The following is a 25,396-nucleotide window of genomic DNA, read 5'->3' as shown; positions in this document are numbered from 1 at the left end:
CTGATCCTGAGTTACATCCTGTATTATACTCCAGAGCTGCACTCACTATTCTGCTGGTGATGTGTTCTTTGTATGTGCCGGTGACTTCTTTCCCGGTTACATGTAATATTTGTTTTGCTCCGGCCTCGTCTCGCTGATCCCTTCGTTATTCGCTTCTGTGGTTTATTTTCCTATAAATGAGTTTCCTCTGTGAATGATTAGACTTGTGTGTAGATGAATATTGATGCTCGGCCTCTCTCTTCCTCTGGTGATATAGATGTGGATTGAGGGGAGATGTCTCTTTTGGAGCGCGAGGATCGGCTGCCTCCGCTATTCATCTTCCTGATCAGTCTCTCTGTCTCGCTGCAAATCAGAGACATAATTGGGTTCCTGAGGATGGATTAGGGAGGAGAATCATTTACTCCGGGCACATTTAGCTGCAGTGTCAGGGCTGGGAGGGGGACTACAGGTCCCAGAAATACCGGGTATGGTCTATGCCAGGTACATTGTCACAGAGGATCCCCGATCACTGTGACCTGTGACCTCTGTGATCCTGCCCCAGTGTCTATACTCTCCTCACTATTCTGCTGGTTATTGTAGTCCGCATGCCCGGGTAACATACAGGGCATTATCTGGGATGATTATTATATATACAGGTAGTCCCCGGGTTATGTGCAGGAAAGGTTCTGTAGGCTTGTTCTTAAGTTGAGTTTGTATGTAAGTCGGAACTGTATATTTTATCATTGTAATCCCAGCCAGAACTTTTTTGGTCTCTGTGACAATTGGATTTTAAAAATGTTGGGTTGTCATAAGAACCAGGATTAACACTAAAGCTTCATTACAGACACCAGTGATAACTGTTACAGCTGATCATTGTAGCCTAAGGCTAAAGTACAATAAATTACCAACATCCAGAGGTCCGTTTGTAACTAGGGGTCGCATGTAAGTCTAGTGTTCTTAAGTAGGGGACCGCCTGTAATCTTATAATGTGCAGACCTTCTGGCATCTCAGATTAGGACTAGGATTTACTCCATAGAGACCTCTGATCTGACCCCAAAGGTCATACGATGGTTGTGAGGTCACTCACAGGAGTCGCTGTGCACTTAACCCTCTCTCGTCTGTCTCCCCCCACAGTTCCTGTATTCCCGTGGGCTACTAATCGATCTTCTCATAAAATCCAACGTCAGTCGCTACACAGAGTTCAAGAACGTCACGCGGATCCTCACCTACCACGACGGCCGCATCGAGCAGGTCAGATACTGGGGGAGGGGGGGCATGGAATGCAGCGGATCGTATGATGAGATACATTGTAACCGGAAGGTTCTCTCCTCCGGCAGGTGCCGTGCTCTCGCGCTGACGTCTTCTCCAGCAAGCAGTTATCTATGATCGAGAAGAGAACGCTGATGAAGTTCCTGACGTTCTGTGCAGATTATGAGCAGCATCCGGAGGAATATCAAGGTAAGGTCCGGCTTCTAGAATGATCCGTGTATCTACAGAAGCTGCGGCCGCTGCACAGGACCAGATCTGTACAGATCCCCGTATACAACATCTTCATTCTCTGCTGCGGATTCCTGCTTTCTCAATACAGGAGATGAAATCCTTTATGAACCCCATAAATCTCCCAGGTGAATCTGTATGTGTAACATGCGGAGACGCTGCTTACTTTTTGCCAAAATTTTTCACCTGATTGGTTGCAGGAGAGTCACTGACCCTGAGGGTTCATAGGGCAGTGGCTTAGTGGTTAGCATTACAGCCTTGCAGCGCTGTTGATCTGGGTTCAAGTATTTGGGTCAACATCTGCAAAGCGTTTGTATGTTCTCTCCGTGTTTGCGTGGGTCTCCTCTGGGTCCTCCAGTTTCCTCCCACACTCCAAAACATAATGGTAGGTTGATTAGATTGTGAGCCCCATTGGGAACAGGGACTGATTCTGTGCAGCGCTGCGTAATCTGTGTGGGCTATGTAAATTAAGGAATTATTATTATTCTGTATTGATCTAGTTCATTTCCCATTGTCTTTTTTTATGTAATATCTACGCTTTACTGATCTGATTTATATCAGATAAAGCCACATACAAATAAGTGATCTAGAATCTGACAAATATCAAAACCAGCAGCTCATAAAACTCATCTAGAGTGATGCAAGTGCATAAGACGTAACCTTTATTCATAGCACAGAAAATCGCACCAAAAAGTAAATGTGATGAACTATTGCATAGGTGCCGGAAATCACTATCGCTGCACCTGCCCGTAGAACAGTTAAAATTGTCAACCATAAAACGTCCTGATTACAGGACATGTGGGTATAAGGGCAATTCACTGTCCCTGATAAACCCCAATAGCTTTGCGCCCTAACAAGGGCAGTACCTTAACTTGCCCTAGTAATAGGAGATTCCCCCATACATACACTAATTTCTCTGACGCGTTTCCTCCTCCGTATGATTCATCAGAGGGACTTAAGTGTCTGAGGCTAAAAAGTAATCCTTGAGGGCCTATTAGGGGTCCTATTGGTTAATCCGACCAGGTTACATGGGGCTCACTGTAGTCTGCAATCCCGTAATGACTGCTGCAGGTCAGGCATCCTTATGGTGGATATGCTGACCGGTTTAGCAGGTTGGTGCTGTTATTACGGGGTTACAGCCTGCAGCGTGCCCCTTGTAACCTGGTCAGATAACCCAATAGGACCGGGGTATTTTTGCCCTCCAAGTCCCTCTCCGTAAGGAGAAGGAAACGCGTCAGGGAAATTAGTGTATGTAAGGGGGTCTCTCCTGTTACTTGGACATGTCAGGGCACTGCCAAGAGTTTGGCTCTAGCTGTGCCATGGTGCATTGTGACAGACAATCTCTGTGCATGTAGGTGTCGGGGTGCCCTGTGTTGTGCGGTACAGTCTGGTATGTGCTATTGCTGCAGCTTTGTGTGTGTTTGGAGGAGACACGATATAACTTCTAGGTGGCATTGTTCTTCCATGTTGCAGATCACACGGATGTCACGTTTGCGGAGTTCCTTCAGTCTAAGCGTTTGTCCCCCAGTTTGCAGCATTTCGTCCTCTGCTCTATTGCAATGGTGTCAAACTCTACCAACACTGTGGACGGACTGAAGGCGACACAACATTTCCTGCGCTGCCTCGGACGCTACGGCAACACGCCATTCCTGTTTCACATGTACGGTCTGGGAGAGATCCCGCAGTGTTTCTGCAGGTGAGTCCGAAAGACGAGTAAAACGAGACGTCACGTGATGATGGTGATGGTCTGCACATGGCAACTGTAACCCCTGTCCTTACTAAAATGCTCTTCTAGTGGTCACAGCTGGGTGTTTGCTACAATGTGTCAAGGCTGGACATTTACCTGTGATTAGATCTGGACTGATACATTGTAACGGTACATGAAATGCCCTCCAGTGCCGGAGGTCTGTCCGTTTGGTCTATTCAACACACAGGATATGTGAGGCCAATCACGGGTCACAGGGGCTACAGCCGGTCACCTCTGTGCTCAGTGATTGGCTGGATTACCCTTTTAACTTAGCTCTGTCTTATAAACTGTAAAGTTCTAGTGATTTTACCAAATTATTATATGTGATTCCCCCTTAAGAAACAAACAGACCGATGCCCATGTTGTGCTCCTCACCCTTTTTTTTCCAAAGTGGAAATTTTCTGTTCTGAAATTGTTTGATTGTTTGGGCGGAGACTAATGTCTGTCAGTCTATGCTCTCAAGCTGAGGCCAGTTAGCTTGCCCACAGATCCCATGTTGCCTTGTGTTTTTTTTCAGAGTAATTTAGCATTAAATCCATGTAGATTTCCACAAGTAAATTCACTGAATACTGCACACTACACATACAGGATGTGTATGGTGACATGGTAGAAATAATTAGTGCATGAGGTCTATACCCTGTGCTGTGTGAGCACTAAGGGTTAATAGCTTCTCTGCACAGAGCTAATACTGCCAATGACAAGGTGGGGGAAGGGAACATCATGAGGAGAGGACTAGGATGGAGGGACTTATAGGAAACAGGGAGATCTTGTACCTCACTATTCTGTGCAGAAGACCTCTGTATCCACTGTCTTGAACAAATCCAGCTCTGCTACATACACAGAGAGAGCTCTGTCACATGACCTCCTCCTCTGTGAGCAGCAGCTTCTCCCCTCTCAGGACTCCCTAGAGTTTGTAGATTTGTTTATAGGATGGACTCTGTGGCTTATCAGCACGGCAGAGGAAGCAGCCATTGCAGCAATGAGGTAATCTGAGGGGGATAGCAAAGAAACTGCTACATATATAGGTAACAAAGATAATAGGCAAGATTGTTTCACATCCCAAGAGCTATTGATTTGTGGTAAAGATAAACCTGCACAGTTAGTCTTTAATCTATCTGTTTTGAAGCTAAAACTCTAGTCACACCAAGAGCTGCATTCACCATCCTGCAATCAGACATGTACCCTACATCCTAGCTTGAGGTCCCATGATGCATCACTACACTTTTCTGCGTTTTGTGGGATTTGCATCTGTATCTCTTCATATTATACCCATGTGCGGTTAAGTATCAGCAGGCAGGACCAGTAAACGGTGGCTGCAGCTTTGGATGTGACTGCAGTAGGATAAATACAGAGCAGCAGGTGCTTTACAAATACCAGCTCCATTCAATAGCAAATATTTCTGGTGCGCTCCGCTGCCCCCTGATGGGAAGGTCTGTGCGAACCGCTGATGGATGGACGAGAAGTGTCAGAGATGAATGCGGGAACAGCGGCGTCTTCTGTGCTGCGGAGTCAGGGGGGACATTCTTTCCGGGTGAGGTCTTACGCTTTGTGAGGATTATTAACCCTGAATCTACCTGTGCATGAAACAAGGCTGATTGCTATGCAGGGTTCCAGGAAAGCTAGGTTGATTAAACAGGTTCGGGGTATATTGGTCCTTCAGGACTTGTCTATCTCAAGAGCTGCACTCAATTTTCAGCTAGTTGTAATTGGAAACTGTCAGTAAGCTTGAGGACAGTCATACCTGACAGCATATCCCAACTCCTCTAACCCAGGGGGAAGAAGGCAGCACCTATTAGCTGCCGCAGTCATCCTCCGGAGCTGCATGCGATCAGTGCACGATAATGACTGCAGTCTTGTACGTCGATTTAACCCCCGACAGGCCAACGCTTTATGGCTTCGTTTATGGGTTCTGCTCCGTTCTGGGGCTGCGGAGCGGAGGCCTTGGCGCCGGTCTCTGTCCTCCTCGTTCTCGCAGGTCATTTCTCCGTTTTTATCTCCCGTCTGATTAAAACTTTGACTCCGTCCATCACGGTGAGGTGAAAATTGTAAATAGCGTGAGGGTTGGACTGCGGCCTCCAGCGCTGACCCCCTCCCCCGGGTTGTGATTTCCCCTCAGAATGATATTTTGCGGTGGGCGATGTGACACTTGTGAGCGTTTTATCGCTGCGCGGTAATGAAGAATATTTTGCGGGCGATTGTTTAGTATGTATAGTAAAGTGCCGCGCGCGGCGGCCGTACATCATCCCTCGGCACCGTTATCAGGAGAAGGTGTCGCTCCGCTGGTGATTTCTAGCCGCCAGTTCACATTCCATTTTAATGTAAAGCTCTTAAGCGCTTCCCGCGACCGCGTGTTCTCATCAAGGCTGCGGTTATATATGGCGCCCATACATATTTATGGAGATGATCCAAAGACATTTGGAAGTCACATCCGATCAGACGGATCGCCATAGGAGCGCACAACTATAATGTCACCTCATCACTAGCGCCGAATCGACCTTTAACCCCCCCCCCCCCCGGGGCCATCAGATGGAGAAGAACTTTCCAATTGGGGTCAGTCACTGTATGGATCGACATGTGGCACCAACAGATTTACTATGAGATTTTATCTACGTTGCTGTAATATTAAATGACACGCAGCATCCCGACACTGCTGTACTCTGAGCTCTCTGCACGGAACCCTTTAAGGGCCCATCGCCTCTGCTCTGAATTTGAGCTGCGGTTAAATAGTAGAGGAGCAGAGGATTTGTGTGTAACAACAAGGACAACATTGAGGACCTGCCCCTCTTGCATTGAGCACAGCAGTGTGAGGACATGTCCCCAGTGCACATGGAGAAGTTACAATCCCAAAATATAAAGCCATATATCACAGTCCTGCTGGTGCTGACAACATGCACTGAGGTCTGATTACACATCTCTCCAGGGATAATACCTAACACTGGCTGCAGAGAGCACAGAGCACAGCAGTGTGAGGTCTGATACATATCTCTTCATGGACTTTATATAATACGGGCTGCAGTCTGTGGGGTCACACCTGATGACAGATCTCTGCTGTTGCCCTCTGCTAGATAAGGATTTTGACTACATTTGTGGGACATCACAGAGGATAGTCTGAATAATCTAGTTCTACATCAGTCCTAGTATTGGGTCAAACCAGGTGTCCAACCCATGGCGCCCCCAGTGCAATAACCAGGACCAGGCCCCCCTTCCCCAGTGTAATAACCAGGACCAGGATCCCCCTTCCCCAGTGTAATAACCAGGACCAGGTGCCCCCTCTCCCTAGTGTAATAACCAGGCCCCCTCTCCCCAGTGTAATAACCAGGACCAGGCCCCCCCTCCCCAGTGTAATAACCAGGACCAGGCCCCCCCTTCCCCAGTGTAATAACCAGGACCAGGCCCCCCCTTCCCCAGTGTAATAACCAGGACCAGGCCCCCCCTTCCCCAGTGTAATGACCAGGGTCGGCCAGTAACATGCACTTATGTCACATCCATGGACCCTGCAGGACGTGTCCCCCCACATCTTCCGGATTACAGGAGGACACAAGTGCAGCAGAGCCGAGTAATTCCCCCCCTCCCTGGAGGATGCGCAAGGGATAAACAGCGACGGGGGGCGATCTATCATCGTGAAGCCTGTTCTGCCGTGATGGATGGATAGATGGAGAAAGTAACTCAATAATCTTCATTTTCTTTGCAGGTTATTCACAGATCATTGAGCATTATCGTTAATAAAGCGCCGGTGCCCTTGGTGCTGCCGCTGCAGGAAAAGTCATCCTAATGTCCCCCGTCCTGCACTCACTTACCTCCTGTCTACATATACATCACCCACAGTCTACTGCAATGTCTTATGGGTAAATGTATGTGGATTTAAGGCAACCTGAAAAGTCTCCTGCCTGACCCATGTCCAGAGAGCAACGTGCTGTCCTAATGTCATGTATGTACACAGTGACTGCACCAGCAGCAGAATAGTGAGTGCTGCTCTGGGGTATAATACAGGATGTAACTCAGGATCCGTACAGGATAAGTAATGTCATGTATGTACACAGTGACTGCACCAGCAGCAGAATAGTGATTGCAGCTCTGGGGTATAATACAGGATGTAACTCAGGATCACTACAGGATAAGTAATGTCATGTATGTACACAGTGACTGCACCAGCAGCAGAATAGTGAGTGCAGCTCTGGGGTATAATACAGGATGTAACTCAGGATCAGTACAGGATAAGTAATGTCATGTATGTACACAGTGACTGCACCAGCAGCAGAATAGTGAGTGCAGCTCTGGAGTATAATACTGCATTTAACTCAGGATCAGTACAGGATAAGTAATGTCATGTATGTACACAGTGACTGCACCAGCAGCAGAATAGTGAGTGCAGCTCTGGGGTATAATACAGGATGTAACTCAGTGTCAGTACAGGATAAGTAATGTCATGTATGTACACCGTGACTGCACCAGCAGCAGAATAGTGAGTGCAGCTCTGGGGTATAATACAGGATGTAACTCAGGATCAGTACAGGATAAGTAATGTCATGTATGTACACAGTGACTGCACCAGCAGCAAAAAAGTGAGTGCAGCTCTGGAGAATAATACAGGATGTAACTCAGGATCAGTACAGGATAAGTAATGTCATGTATGTACACAGTGACTGCACCAGCAGCAGAATAGTGAGTGCAGCTCTGGGGAATAATACAGGATGTAACTCAGTGTCAGTACAGGATAAGTAATGTCATGTATGTACACAGTGACTGCACCAGCAGCAGAATAGTGAGTGCAGCTTTGGGGTATAATACAGGATGTAACTCAGGATCAGTACAGAATAAGTAATGTCATGTATGTACACAGTGACTGCACCAGCAGCAGAATAGTGAGTGCAGCTCTGGAGTATAACACAGGATGTAACTCAGGATCAGTACAGGATAAGTAATGTCATGTATGTACACAGTGACTGCACCAGCAGTAGAATAGTGAGTGCAGCTCTGGAGTATAACACAGGATGTAACTCAGGATCAGTACAGGATAAGTAATGTCATGTATGTACACAGTGACTGCACCAGCAGCAGAATAGTGAGTGCAGCTCTGGAGTATAATACAGGATGTAACTCAGGGTCAGTACAGGATAAGTAATCTCATGTATGTACACAGTGACTGCACCAGCAGTAGAATAGTGAGTGCAGCTCTGGGGTATAATACAGGATGTAACGCAAATGCAGACAAAGCCGCCGCCACTGGGGGTTATTTTAATGCAAAACACCGGCGGCTCGTTCCCGATCGGAGGCGTTTCCAGACAAAGCGCCACCTCTGACATCACCCTCACAGTGCATGCAGATGCCCTCACACCTGCTGCTGCCATTCCTGAGCTCTGCACTGCTGGGAGCCCCATCCCCAAGCTGAAACAATTTTAAGACACTGTCCTGGCGCTTGCTGGTCCTTCTTGGGCGCCTGGAGTCTTTTTGGCAAGAATGGAACCTCTCTCCTTGAATTCCTTGATGATGCGATAGATTGGTCACTGAGGTGCAATCTTTCTAGCTGCGATACTCTTCCCTGTTAGGCCAGTTTTGTGCAGTGCAACGATGACTGCGTGTGTTTCTTTAGAGATAACCATGGTTAACAGAAGAGAAACAATGATGCCAAGCACCAGCCTCCTTGTACAGTGTCCAGTGGTGTGATTCTCACTTAATCCTGACAGATTGATCTCCAGCCCTGTCCTCATCAGCACCCACACCTGTGTTACTGGAGACATCACTGACACCATGTTAGCTGCTCCTCGTAAGGCGCCTGCAATGAAGTTGAAATGTGTTTTGGGGGAAAAAGTTCATTTTCTAGGCAAATATTGACTTTGCAATTAATTGCTGTTAAGCTGATCACTCTTTATAACATTCTGGAGTATATGCAAATTACCATTATAACACCTGATGCAGGAGACTTTGTAACATTTGTATCATTCTCAAAACTTATGGCCATGACTGTAGGCTGCTGATGGTCAGTAGATGATGGAGGGCATAGTCCTTCCTTGGTGTTATTAGTAATCTGCAGTAATGTATGGAGTCGGTATCTTGCGCCTTCGGGCATCCGTCTCCTCTGATCTCTCCCTGAGGTTTCCTGCGCTTGTGTGTAAGATTCATCTCCAGCAAAAAATCTATATCTATCTATAGAGGCTGCAAGTGTCGTTCAGGCGGGAATTACTCACATTCTCGCCAGCGAGGACATCACTTCTGCTCACTACCAGAACGTAATAAAGGGGCAGCGGGATCAGGAAATTCCTTCATGTGGTGTGAACGGGATGAATAATCCGGTGCCCTGGATTATAGCTTCTCCTGGAGATGTATAAACAGATCAGACTCCCCAGATGGCAGATTAAAGGAAATGTAGATTCCTTCCAACCAGATGAGACGTGTACCGAACCCATTGTCTGCTGTGGGTAATCTCTGGTTACTACCCGATTCCTAATGTCAGGGACATCCCCTCAGTCAGTAGCTATTTTGTTTGACCTCCCACCCCCATATACACCAGTTCATTCAGGCCAAGTGTGCATGTAGTCGTAATTTGTAAGGGGAAATAAGTTAATGCCAGACTCCTCTGTCCTCCTCCAGGCTCCTCTGTCCTCCTCCAGGCTCCTCTGTCCTCCTCCAGGCTCCCCCGTCCTCCTCCAGGCTCCCCCGTCCTCCTCCAGGCTCCCCCGTCCTCCTCCAGGCTCCCCCGTCCTCCTCCAGGCTCCCCCGTCCTCCTCCAGGCTCCCCCGTCCTCCTCCAGGCTCCCCCGTCCTCCTCCAGGCTCCCCCGTCCTCCTCCAGGCTCCCCCGTCCTCCTCCAGGCTCCCCCGTCCTCCTCCAGGCTCCCCCGTCCTCCACCAGGCTCCCCCGTCCTCCACCAGGCTCCCCCGTCCTCCTCCAGGCTCCCCCGTCCTCCTCCAGGCTCCCCTGTCCTCCTCCTCCTCCTCCTCCAGACCCCTCTGTCCACCAGAACTGTGGGTCCAGGGTGTATCATCTTATTCCCTGAATCCTGCTAGGTTTTGCCTGTAGATGCAGCAGTGTAAAACCCGAGGAGCCTGAAGCCCTCACACAAGCACTGGGGCCCCTCTAAACAGGTGATAAGCGGAGATCTGAACGCCCCCCACTTATCTGTTATTGATGACATAAGTCGTCTTCAGTATAATCCAAAAAATGATTAAAATGAAATCTGTGACCCAGAATCTAAATTGTATATTAATGGCAAATAGTATCCATTCCACAGCAGAGGCTTCTACATTGTAACATCTTATTACTCTATTAGTTATTATTGCTATTACTTTATGTTGTGTATGATTGGCGCCTGAGCACACCCCTGCGTCCGCGCACCCCCCCTCCTCTCCCGCAGCAGATGCGCCGCGCCCGCAGCCTCTTTTCCTGTTACATTAGTGTTTAATTAAAGCAAACAACTCATTGCAGGCGTTTAGCTTCTCTGTGAAACGTAATGAAGATTTATTCTGGGAGTGACCTTCACCGTATTAACCGAAACCGTAATCAGCAGAATTAATAAAATAATCAAATTATACACAGCCTCATAAATCACGGCCGAGCCGCGCTGTCAGGGCCCCCGCTATTAATGGGGCCTATTGTTTTGCAGCTGTATTAAAAATTACTACTGCTGATTCTCGCTTTGATAGAAGCTGAAATGGCATTTAAAGTCCACGCAGGGCGGGACGGCCCGGGACGCACATTTTCACAACTCTTAATTTTGCCGTAATATGATTTGAAGTCATGAGGGCAAAGTTGAAGCCGAGTGCATCCTGCGAGCGTCTGTCAGCAGAACTCTGCTCATTGCCGGTGACAGGAGCAAGTTAATTAGAGGGAGGAATATCACGAAAATCGCCTGTGTTCTGAGGGTTAATGGCTCGTTGCCTGCTACACTGCGGCCGGATCCCTCCTATACTATGCCCATACGGAGTCATCCCCACCGGCGCCCCCTGATAACCATCACTTGTTCTTCACGTTTGCAGAGCGTTACACGATTGTGCTGTCAGCGCAACGTCCTGCTCCAACATCCAGGAGCACCCGAGCAGCGCGGCCAAAGCATCGGAGCACCCGAGCAACCCGGCCAAAGCTTACAGGATACATCACATGTCACCTGGTTATAAATACTTAATACAGGAGGTCCCCTACACCCGACTTACAGACAACCCCTAGTTACATACGGACCCCTCTGCCCCCTGTGACCTCAGGTGAAGCTCCCTGGATACTTTACTATAGTCCCAGGTTGCAATGATCAGCTGTAAGGTGTCTGTAATGAAGCTTTATTGATAATCCTTGGTCCCATTACAGCAAATAATTCAATTGTCACTGGGGCCAAAAACTATTTTGTCTGGAGCTACAATTATAAAATATACAGGTTTGACTTACATACAAATTCAACTTAAGAACAAACCTATGGACCCTATGCTGTATGTAACCCGGGGACTGCCTGTATTACATTTTAGTTATTGTCAATGGCCGCATAAGTTGAATTAGTTTTTTTCACTTTGATTTCACCACATGGAGCTTACATGCGACAATCCTATAAATTTGGCATCACTGGGACGTGTTACACTTATGAGAGTTCACGAGTAGCCACAGGCTAAAATACAATGTAAACCTGATAACTAATAATATGCTGGTTCTCTGTTTGGTCCCCCTTTAATTTGTTAGTTTGCTGCAGCCTAGTGTCCACTAGCAAGTGCACGTCCACCTAGTGACCTGCAAGCTGGTGGACGCACATGCTCCGTCACAAGGGCAGCCGATAGGAATGTGATAAATATGTGCACAGGCCAAATACACTGGAGACTCTGCACACAGCACACACAGATAGTATAGACAGGCAGTGTGATGTTACATCTCATAGGATACACTGGAGGCTCTGCACACAGCACACACAGATAGTATAGACAGGCAGTGTGATGTTACATCTCATAGGATACACTGGAGGCTCTGCACACAGCACACACAGATAGTATAGACAGGCAGTGTGATGTTACATCTCATAGGATACACTGGAGACTCTGCACACAGTACACACAGATAGTATAGACAGGCAGTGTGATGTTACATCTCATAGGATACACTGGAGACTCTGCACACAGCACACACAGATAGTATAGACGGGCAGTGTGATGTTACATCTCATAGGATACACTGGAGACTCTGCACACAGCACACACATAGCATAGACAGGCAGTGTGATGTTACATCTCATAGGATACACTGGAGACTCTGCACACAGCACACACAGATAGTATAGACAGGCAGTGTGATGTTACATCTCATAGGATACACTGGAGGCTCTGCACACAGCACACACAGATAGTATATACAGGCAGTGTGATGTTACATCTCATAGGATACACTGGAGACTCTGCACACAGCACACAGATAGTATAGACAGGCAGTGTGATGTTACATCTCATAGGATACACTGGAGACTCTGCACACAGTACACACAGATAGTATAGACAGACAGTGTGATGTTACATCTCATAGGATACACTGGAGGCTCTGCACACAGTACACACAGATAGTATAGACAGACAGTGTGATGTTACATCTCATAGGATACACTGGAGACTCTGCACACAGCACACACAGATAGTATAGACAGGCAGTGTGATGTTACATCTCATAGGATACACTGGAGACTGCACACAGCACACACAGATAGTATAGACAGGCAGTGTGATGTTACATCTCATAGGATACACTGGAGACTCTGCACACAGCACACACAGATAGTATAGACAGGCAGTGTGATGTTACATCTCATAGGATACACTGGAGACTCTGCACACAGATAGTATAGACAGGCATTGTGATGTCACATCTCATAGGATACACTGGAGACTCTGCACACAGTACACACAGATAGTATAGACAGGCAGTGTGATGTCACATCTCATAGGATACACTGGAGACTCTGCACACAGCACACACAGATAGTATAGACAGGCAGTGTGATGTTACATCTCATAGGATACACTGGAGACTCTGCACACAGATAGTATAGACAGGCAGTGTGATGTCACATCTCATAGGATACACTGGAGACTCTGCACACAGCACACACAGATAGTATAGACAGGCAGCGTGATGTCACATCTCATAGGATACACTGGAGACTCTGCACACAGCACACACAGATAGTATAGACAGGCAGTGTGATGTTACATCTCATAGGATACACTGGAGACTCTGCACACAGCACACACAGATAGTATAGACAGGCAGTGTGATGTCACATCTCATAGGATACACTGGAGACTCTGCACACAGTACACAGATAGTATAGACAGGCAGTGTGATGTCACATCTCATAGGATACACTGGAGACTCTGCACACAGTACACACAGATAGTATAGACAGACAGTGTGATGTCACATCTCATAGGATACACTGGAGACTGCACACAGCACACAAAGATAGTATAGACAGGCAGTGTGATGTTACATCTCATAGGATACACTGGAGACTCTGCACACAGCACACACAGATAGTATAGACAGGCAGTGTGATGTTACATCTCATAGGATACACTGGAGACTCTGCACACAGATAGTATAGACAGGCATTGTGATGTCACATCTCATAGGATACACTGGAGACTCTGCACACAGTACACACAGATAGTATAGACAGGCAGTGTGATGTTACATCTCATAGGATACACTGGAGACTCTGCACACAGCACACACAGATAGTATAGACAGGCAGTGTGATGTTACATCTCATAGGATACACTGGAGACTCTGCACACAGTACACACAGATAGTATAGACAGGCAGTGTGATGTTATATCTCATAGGATACACTGGAGACTCTGCACACAGCACACACAGATAGTATAGACAGGCAGTGTGATGTTACATCTCATAGGATACACTGGAGACTCTGCACACAGCACACACAGATAGTATAGACAGGCAGTGTGATGTTACATCTCATAGGATACACTGGAGACTCTGCACACAGCACACACAGATAGTATAGACAGGCAGTGTGATGTTACATCTCATAGGATACACTGGAGACTCTGCACACAGCACACAGATAGTATAGACAGGCAGTGTGATGTCACATCTCATAGGATACACTGGAGACTCTGCACACAGTACACACAGATAGTATAGACAGGCAGTGTGATGTTACATCTCATAGGATACACTGGAGACTCTGCACACAGCACACACAGATAGTATAGACAGGCAGTGTGATGTTATATCTCATAGGATACACTGGAGACTCTGCACACTGCACACAGATAGTATAGACAGGCAGTGTGATGTTACATCTCATAGGATACACTGGAGACCCTGCACACAGCACACACAGATAGTATAGACAGGCAGTGTGATGTTACATCTCATAGGATACACTGGAGACTCTGCACACAGTACACACAGATAGTATAGACAGGCAGTGTGATGTTACATCTCATAGGATACACTGGAGACTCTGCACACAGCACACACAGATAGTATAGACAGGCAGTGTGATGTCACATCTCATAGGATACACTGGAGACTCTGCACACAGATAGTATAGACAGGCAGTGTGATGTTACATCTCATATGATACACTGGAGACCCTGCACACAGTACACACAGATAGTATAGACAGGCAGTGTGATGTTACATCTCATAGGATACACTGGAGACTCTGCACACAGTACACAGATAGTATAGACAGGCAGTGTGATGTTACATCTCATAGGATACACTGGAGACTCTGCACACAGTACACACAGATAGTATAGACAGGCAGTGTGATGTTACATTTCATAGGATACACTGGAGACTCTGCACACAGCACACACAGATAGTATAGACAGGCAGTGTGATGTCACATCTCATAGGATACACTGGAGACTCTGCACACAGCACACACAGATAGTATAGACAGGCAGTGTGATGTTACATCTCATAGGATACACTGGAGACTCTGCACACACAGATAGTATAGACAGGCAGTGTGATGTTACATCTCATAGGATACACTGGAGACTCTGCACACAGATAGTATAGACAGGCAGTGTGATGTTACATCTCATAGGATACACTGGAGACTCTGCACACAGCACACACAGATAGTATAGACAGGCAGTGTGATGTTGCATCTCATAGGATACACTGGAGACTCTGCACACACAGATAGTATAGACAGGCAGTGTGATGTTACATCTCATAGGATACACTGGAGACTCTGCACACAGTACACACAGATAGTATAGACGGCCAGTGTGATGTTACATCTCATAGGATACACTGGAGGCTGCACACAGCACACACAGATAGTATAGACAGGCAGTGTGATGTTACATCTCATAGGATACACTGGAGACTCTGCACACAGCACACACAGATAGTATAGACAGGCAGTGTGATGTTACATCTCATAGGATACACTGGAGACTCTGCACACAGCACACAGATAGTATAGACAGGCAGTGTGATGTTACATCTCATAGGATACTCTGGAGACTCTGCACACAGTACACAGATAGTATAGACGGCCAGTGTGATGTTACATCTCATAGGATACACTGGAGACTGCACACAGCACATACAGATAGTATAGACGGCCAGTGTGATGTTACATCTCATAGGATACACTGGAGACTGCACACAGCACATACAGATAGTATAGACAGGCAGTGTGATGTTACATCTCATAGGATACACTGGAGACTCTGCACACTGATAGTATAGACAGGCAGTGTGATGTTAAATCTCATAGGATACCCTGGAGACTCTGCACACAGCACACAGATAGTATAGACAGGCAGTGTGATGTCACATCTCATAGGATACACTGGAGACTCTGCACACAGAACACACAGATAGTATAGACAGGCAGTGTGATGTCACATCTCATAGGATACACTGGAGACTGCACACAGCACACAGATAGTATAGACAGGCAGTGTGATGTCACATCTCATAGGATACACTGGAGACTCTGCACGCAGCACACAGATAGTATAGACAGGCAGTATGATGTCACATCTCATAGGATACACTGGAGACTCTGCACACAGATAGTATAGACAGGCAGTGTGATGTTACATCTCATAGGATACACTGGAGACTCTGCACACAGCACACACAGATAGTATAGACAGGCAGTGTGATGTCACATCTCATAGGATACACTGGAGACTCTGCACACAGATAGTATAGACAGGCTGTGTGATATTACATCTCATAGGATACTCTGGAGACTCTGCACACAGTACACAGATAGTATAGACGGCCAGTGTGATGTTACATCTCATAGGATACACTGGAGACTCTGCACACAGCACACAGATAGTATAGACAGGCAGTGTGATGTTACATCTCATAGGATACTCTGGAGTCTCTGCACACAGCACACAGATAGTATAGACAGGCAGTGTGATGTTACATCTCATAGGATACACTGGAGACTCTGCACACAGCACACACAGATAGTATAGACAGGCAGTGTGATGTTACATCTCATAGGATACACTGGAGACTCTGCACACAGCACACACAGATAGTATAGACAGGCAGTGTGATGTCACATCTCATAGGATACACTGGAGACCCTGCACACAGCACACACAGATAGTATAGACAGGCAGTGTGATGTTACATCTCAAAGGATACACTGGAGAATCTGCACACAGCACACACAGATAGTATAGACAGGCAGTGTGATGTTACATCTCATAGGATACACTGGAGACTCTGCACACAGCACACAGATAGTATAGACAGGCAGTGTGATGTTATATCTCATAGGATACACTGGAGACTCTGCACACAGCACACACAGATAGTATAGACAGGCAGTGTGATTTCACATCTCATAGGATACACTGGAGACTCTGCACACAGCACACAGATAGTATAGACAGGCAGTGTGATGTTATATCTCATAGGATACACTGGAGACTCTGCACACAGCACACACAGATAGTATAGACAGGCAGTGTGATGTTACATCTCATAGGATACACTGGAGACTCTGCACACAGCACACAGATAGTATAGACAGGCAGTGTGATGTTACATCTCATAGGATACACTGGAGACTCTGCACACAGCACACAGATAGTATAGACAGGCAGTGTGATGTTACATCTCATAGGATACACTGGAGACTCTGCACACAGCACACACAGATAGTATAGACAGGCAGTGTGATGTTACATCTCATAGGATACACTGGAGACTCTGCACACAGCACACAGATAGTATAGACAGGCAGTGTGATGTTACATCTCATAGGATACACTGGAGACTCTGCACACAGCACACAGATAGTATAGACAGGCAGTGTGATGTTACATCTCATAGGATACACTGGAGACTCTGCACACAGCACACACAGATAGTATAGACAGGCAGTGTGATGTTACATCTCATAGGATACACTGGAGACTCTGCACACAGCACACAGATAGTATAGACAGGCAGTGTGATGTTACATCTCATAGGATACACTGGAGACCCTGCACACAGCACACAGATAGTATAGACAGGCAGTGTGATGTCACATCTCATAGGATACACTGGAGACTCTGCACACAGCACACAGATAGTATAGACAGGCAGTGTGATGTCACATATCATAGGATACACTGGAGACTCTGCACACAGCACACACAGATAGTATAGACAGGCAGTGTGATGTTACATCTCATAGGATACACTGGAGACTCTGCACACAGCACACAGATAGTATAGACAGGCAGTGTGATGTTACATCTCATAGGATACACTGGAGACTCTGCACACAGCACACAGATAGTATAGACAGGCAGTGTGATGTTACATCTCATAGGATACACTGGAGACTCTGCACACACAGATAGTATAGACAGGCAGTGTGATGTTACATCTCATAGGATACACTGGAGACCCTGCACACAGCACACACAGATAGTATAGACAGGCAGTGTGATGTTACATCTCATAGGATACACTGGGGACTCTGCACACAGCACACACAGATAGTATATACAGGCAGTGTGATGTTACATCTCATAGGATACACTGGAGACTCTGCACACAGTACATGCAGATAGTATAGACAGGCAGTGTGATGTTACATCTCATAGGATACACTGGAGACCCTGCACACAGCACACAGATAGTATAGACAGGCAGTGTGATGTTACATCTCATAGGATACACTGGAGACTCTGCACACAGCACACACAGATAGTATAGACAGGCAGTGTGATGTTACATCTCATAGGATACACTGGAGACTCTGCACACAGCACACAGATAGTATAGACAGGCAGTGTGATGTCACATCTCATAGGATACACTGGAGACTCTGCACACAGCACACACAGATAGTATAGACAGGCAGTGTGATGTCACATCTCATAGGATACACTGGAGACTTTGCACACAGCACACACAGATAGTATAGACAGGCAGTGTGATGTTACATCTCATAGGATACACTGGAGACTCTGCACACAGCACACACAGATAGTATAGACAGGCAGTGTGATGTCACATCTCATAGGATACACTGGAGACCCTGCACACAGCACACACAGATAGTATAGACAGGCAGTGTGATGTTACATCTCAAAGGATACACTGGAGACTGCACACAGCACACAGATAGTATAGACAGGCAGTGTGATGTTATATCTCATAGGATACACTGGAGACCCTGCACACAGCACACACAGATAGTATAGACAGGCAGTGTGATGTTACATCTCATAGGATACACTGGAGACTCTGCACACAGATAGTATAGACAGGCAGTGTGAAGTTACATCTCATATGATACACTGGAGACCCTGCACACAGTACACACAGATAGTATAGACAGGCAGTGTGATGTTACATCTCATAGGATACACTGGAGACTCTGCACACAGCACACAGATAGTATAGACAGGCAGTGTGATGTTACATCTCATAGGATACACTGGAGGCTCTGCACACAGTACACACATATAGTATAGACAGGCAGTGTGATGTTACATCTCATAGGATACACTGGAGACTCTGCACACAGTACACACAGATAGTATAGACAGGCAGTGTGATGTTACATCTCATAGGATACACTGGAGACTCTGCACACAGCACACACAGATAGTATAGACAGGCAGTGTGATGTCACATCTCATAGGATACACTGGAGACTCTGCACACAGATAGTATAGACAGGCAGTGTGATGTTACATCTCATAGGATACACTGGAGACCCTGCACACAGCACACAGATAGTATAGACAGGCAGTGTGATGTTACATCTCATAGGATACACTGGAGACTCTGCACACAGTACACACAGATAGTATAGACAGGCAGTGTGATGTTACATCTCATAGGATACACTGGAGACTCTGCACACAGTACACACAGATAGTATAGACAGGCAGTGTGATGTTACATCTCATAGGATACACTGGAGACTCTGCACACAGCACACACAGATAGTATAGACAGGCAGTGTGATGTCACATCTCATAGGATACACTGGAGACTCTGCACACAGATAGTATAGGCAGGCAGTGTGATGTTACATCTCATATGATACACTGGAGACCCTGCACACAGTACACACAGATAGTATAGACAGGCAGTGTGATGTTACATCTCATAGGATACACTGGAGACTCTGCACACAGCACACAGATAGTATAGACAGGCAGTGTGATGTCACATCTCATAGGATACACTGGAGACTCTGCACACAGCACACAGATAGTATAGACAGGCAGTGTGATGTTACATCTCATAGGATACACTGGAGACTCTGCACACAGATAGTATAGACAGGCAGTGTGATGTCACATCTCATAGGATACACTGGAGACTCTGCACACAGATAGTATAGACAGGCAGTGTGATGTTACATCTCATAGGATACACTGGAGACTCTGCACACAGCACACACAGATAGTATAGACAGGCAGTGTGATGTCACATCTCATAGGATACACTGGAGACTCTGCACACAGCACACAGATAGTATAGACAGGCAGTGTGATGTTACATCTCATAGGATACACTGGAGACCCTGCACACAGCACACCGATAGTATAGACAGGCAGTGTGATGTCACATCTCATAGGATACACTGGAGACTCTGCACACAGATAGTATAGACAGGCAGTGTGATGTCACATATCATAGGATACACTGGAGACTCTGCACACAGCACACACAGATAGTATAGACAGGCAGTGTGATGTTACATCTCATAGGATACACTGGAGGCTCTGCACAGAGCACACACAGATAGTATAGACAGGCAGTGTGATGTTACATCTCATAGGATACACTGGAGACTCTGCACACAGCACACAGATAGTATAGACAGGCAGTGTGATGTCACATCTCATAGGATACACTGGAGACTCTGCACACAGCACACACAGATAGTATAGACAGGCAGTGTGATGTCACATCTCATAGGATACACTGGAGACTGCACACAGCACACAGATAGTATAGACAGGCAGTGTGATGTCACATCTCATAGGATACACTGGAGACTCTGCACGCAGCACACAGATAGTATAGACAGGCAGTGTGATGTCACATCTCATAGGATACACTGGAGACTCTGCACACAGCACACAGATAGTATAGACAGGCAGTGTGATGTTACATCTCATAGGATACACTGGAGACTCTGCACACAGCACACACAGATAGTATAGACAGGCAGTGTGATGTCACATCTCATAGGATACACTGGAGACTCTGCACACAGATAGTATAGACAGGCTGTGTGATATTACATCTCATAGGATACTCTGGAGACTCTGCACACAGTACACAGATAGTATAGACGGCCAGTGTGATGTTACATCTCATAGGATACACTGGAGACTCTGCACACAGCACACACAGATAGTATAGACAGGCAGTGTGATGTTACATCTCATAGGATACTCTGGAGTCTCTGCACACAGCACACAGATAGTATAGACAGGCAGTGTGATGTTACATCTCATAGGATACACTGGAGACTCTGCACACACAGATAGTATAGACAGGCAGTGTGATGTTATATCTCATAGGATACACTGGAGACTCTGCACACAGCACACACAGATAGTATAGACAGGCAGTGTGATGTTACATCTCATAGAATACACTGGAGACTCTGCACACAGTTAGCATAGACAGGCAGTGTGATGTTACATCTCATAGGATACACTGGAGACTCTGCACACAGCACACAGATAGTATAGACAGGCAGTGTGATGTTACATCTCATAGGATACACTGGAGACCCTGCACACAGCACACACAGATAGTATAGACAGGCAGTGTGATGTCACATCTCATAGGATACACTGGAGACTCTGCACACAGATAGTATAGACAGGCAGTGTGATGTTACATCTCATAGGATACACTGGAGACCCTGCACACAGCACACCGATAGTATAGACAGGCAGTGTGATGTCACATCTCATAGGATACACTGGAGACTCTGCACACAGATAGTATAGACAGGCAGTGTGATGTCACATATCATAGGATACACTGGAGACTCTGCACACAGTACACACAGATAGTATAGACAGGCAGTGTGATGTTACATCTCATAGGATACACTGGAGACTCTGCACACAGCACACAGATAGTATAGACAGGCAGTGTGATGTCACATCTCATAGGATACACTGGAGACCCTGCACACAGCACACACAGACAGTATAGACAGGCAGTGTGATGTTACATCTCATAGGATACACTGGAGACCCTGCACACAGCACACACAGATAGTATAGACAGGCAGTGTGATGTTACATCTCATAGGATACACTGGAGACCCTGCACACAGCACACACAGATAGTATAGACAGGCAGTGTGATGTTACATCTCATAGGATACACTGGAGACCCTGCACACAGTACACACAGATAGTATAGACAGGCAGTGTGATGTTACATCTCATAGGATACACTGGAGACCCTGCACACAGCACACAGATAGTATAGACAGGCAGTGTGATGTCACATCTCATAGGATACACTGGAGACTCTGCACACAGCACACAGATAGTATAGACAGGCAGTGTGATGTTACATCTCATAGGATACACTGGAGACTCTGCACACAGCACACACAGATAGTATAGACAGGCAGTGTGATGTCACATCTCATAGGATACACTGGAGACTCTGCACACAGCACACACAGATAGTATAGACAGGCAGTGTGATGTCACATCTCATAGGATACACTGGAGACCCTGCACACAGCACACACAGATAGTATAGACAGGCAGTGTGATGTCACATCTCATAGGATACACTGGAGACCCTGCACACAGCACACACAGATAGTATAGACAGGCAGTGTGATGTTACATCTCATAGGATACACTGGAGACTCTGCACACAGCACACACAGATAGTATAGACAGGCAGTGTGATGTTACATCTCATAGGATACACTGGAGACTCTGCACACAGCACACACAGATATTATAGACAGGCAGTGTGATGTTACATCTCATAGGATACAATGGAGACTCTGCACACAGCACACACAGATAGTATAGACAGGCAGTGTGATGTTACATCTCATAGGATACACTGGAGACTCTGCACACAGCACACACAGATAGTATAGACAGGCAGTGTGATGTTACATCTCATAGGATACTCTGGAGACTCTGCACACAGCACACAGATAGTATAGACAGGCAGTGTGATGTCACATCTCATAGGATACACTGGAGGCTCTGCACACAGAACACACAGATAGTATAGACAGGCAGTGTGATGTTACATCTCATAGGATACACTGGAGACTCTGCACACAGCACACACAGATAGTATAGACGGGCAGTGTGATGTTACATCTCATAGGATACACTGGAGACTCTGCACACAGCACACACAGATAGTATAGACAGGCAGTGTGATGTTACATCTCATAGGATACACTGGAGACTCTGCACACAGCACACACAGATAGTATAGACAGGCAGTGACAATCTCCTGATGGTTTGTACATATTATGTGTCCTGTGCGATGTTGGGTACAATGTATCCTCAGGTCTGTGTATCCTGTAACTTTCTTTCTCTTTCTCCCTGTAGGATGAGCGCGGTGTTCGGGGGGATCTACTGTCTGCATCACTCGCTCCGGGGTCTGCTGGTGGACGCCCAGTCTTCAGAGTAAGACTCCTTTCCCTTTAACCTTCTTATATTTACTGACAAAGAGCAGAAGAAAAATGCTGCCGCAGATTAAGTGAAAAGGAGAAAAAAAAAAAACCTTGAAAGAGCCGGCGGTATTAATGACATATCAGCCTTGATTAAAAGTAATCTGTGTATTGGTGGCGCACAATGAGGGACGTGGCCCCTCGCTATAGAGAATAGATGAATGTTCCCCAGTGATATTACTGCAGCTCCTGATCATCCAGGCTCGGAAGACAAATCACGGGAGCGGGGAGGGGGCGATGACTGATGTTAGTTTTTCTTCTGGCCTTAGCAGTCTAATTGATTTTCATCAGATGACACAAAGCTCCTGTTATTGCGGGTTTTTTTTTTTTCCCGTGCAGCGCACCTAAAGACTCATCAGATTAATCTTTGCTGATAATGTGTGTCACTCCGAGAGAAAAGACTGTAATGAGTTCTGGGGAGATTGTTGTCATAAAGCAGCCTGCCCTTTCTATCCCTGAAGGTTGACTTAACCCCTGGCGCCCCAGGACCCTTACCCCGAACCTCACTGTCATCCGGGATCTGATACTCATCTTACTCTACGTCGTATGCTCTAGTCACTTCCAGAGCTGTGTTTTCTATCGTGAAGATCAGGACTTGAGCAAAGTTTGAAACTTAAGTTAACATTGTTGCAGGTAACTATTCAGTTACATCCTGTCTTATACTCTAGTCACTACCAGAGCTGTATTCCCCATAGTGCGGCTTATAATAACAATAGTGAGAGTAAGATTCTATGGTGTCATGGTGAATACACTGTATACTCCATGAGAGATGGGGGATACGCTGTATACTCTAGGGGAGATGGGGGATATGCTGTATACTCTAGGAGAGATGGGGGACACTCTGTATTCTCTAGGAGGGGTGGGGATACGCTGTATACTCTAGGAGAGATGGGGGATACACTGTATACTCTAGGAGAGATGGGGGATACGCTGTATACTCTAGGAGAGATGGGGGATACACTGTATTCTCTTGAGAGATGGGGGATACGCTGTATACTCTAGGAGAGATGGGGGATGCGCTGTATACTCTAGGAGAGATGGGGGATACACTGTATACTCTAGGAGAGATGGGGGATATGCTGTATACTCTTGGAGAGATGGTGGATATGCTGTATACTCTAGGACACTTGGTGGATATGCTATATACTCTTGGAGAGATGGTGGATATGCTGTATACTCTAGTCAGTGTTTTGTAGTCTATCTGGAACCTTGTGTACTTTCTGATCCTAATAACGACCAGTAATAATATGAGTGCAGCTTTGGTAGTGACTAGAGTACAGGTTGTATTTTGTAGATTAACCTATGAGCTGCCGTCTGTACAGTGAGCGCCGCCAGTCGCCAGTTTGCCTTTGATGAGGTCGGCGGAGGCGGCGGCTCTCGTGCTCACAGAATAGAGCCATTTACACATTATGTTTTTGCGGCTCTTTTCATGTCCCTCTGAACGACTGTTCTGTCCCTGAGTTATGGCTGTAATGTTCAGCCGGCAGAGAGCGGGAGGGAAGGTGCAGGCCTCTGGAGGTGTATGGGGGGGTGTAAATCACTGCCCGCTCTATGATGGGGGGACCTGGCGACTTCTGCTACATTGTGACAAATGGATGAGATTCCAGACAATTTCATTTCCTGTTCCTTGCATTAAGTCGTCTTTGTGAGTAACATTGTGGACGTGCGACCCCTGGCACCAGGGATGACCCTCCACGTACAGGACACCTCCATCTATTGTGGTTGTGCGACCCCTGGCACCAGGGATGACCCTCCACGTACAGGACACCTCCATCCATTGTGGATGTGCGGCCCCTGGCACCAGGGATGACCCTCCACGTACAGGACACCTCCATCCATTGTGGATGTGCGGCCCCTGGCACCAGGGATGACCCTCCACGTACAGGACACCTCCATGCATTGTGGTTGTGCGACCCCTGGCACCAGGGATGACCCTCCACGTACAGGACACCTCCATCCATTGTGGATGTGCGGCCCCTG

The 25,396-nt window shown here is 46.7% G+C and overlaps 1 protein-coding gene across 1 annotated transcript in view; it reads left to right on the top strand.

Moving 5' to 3' along the window:
- CHM (CHM Rab escort protein) overlaps positions 1 to 25,396 on the top strand; it is a 63,427-nt gene that overhangs the window by 15,690 nt on the left and 22,341 nt on the right. The window contains exons 6-9 of the mRNA XM_072122936.1: positions 1,114 to 1,230; positions 1,317 to 1,437; positions 2,950 to 3,172; positions 23,295 to 23,372. Of these exons, the coding sequence (XP_071979037.1) occupies positions 1,114 to 1,230; positions 1,317 to 1,437; positions 2,950 to 3,172; positions 23,295 to 23,372 (539 nt within the window). The remainder of the gene's footprint in view (positions 1 to 1,113; positions 1,231 to 1,316; positions 1,438 to 2,949; positions 3,173 to 23,294; positions 23,373 to 25,396) is intronic.

This window comes from Engystomops pustulosus, chromosome 9, assembly GCF_040894005.1.
Source record: "Engystomops pustulosus chromosome 9, aEngPut4.maternal, whole genome shotgun sequence".
NCBI lineage: Eukaryota > Metazoa > Chordata > Amphibia > Anura > Leptodactylidae > Engystomops > Engystomops pustulosus.
Note: the sequence above shows the minus strand (reverse complement) of the source record. Positions and strands in the feature narration are given on the sequence as shown.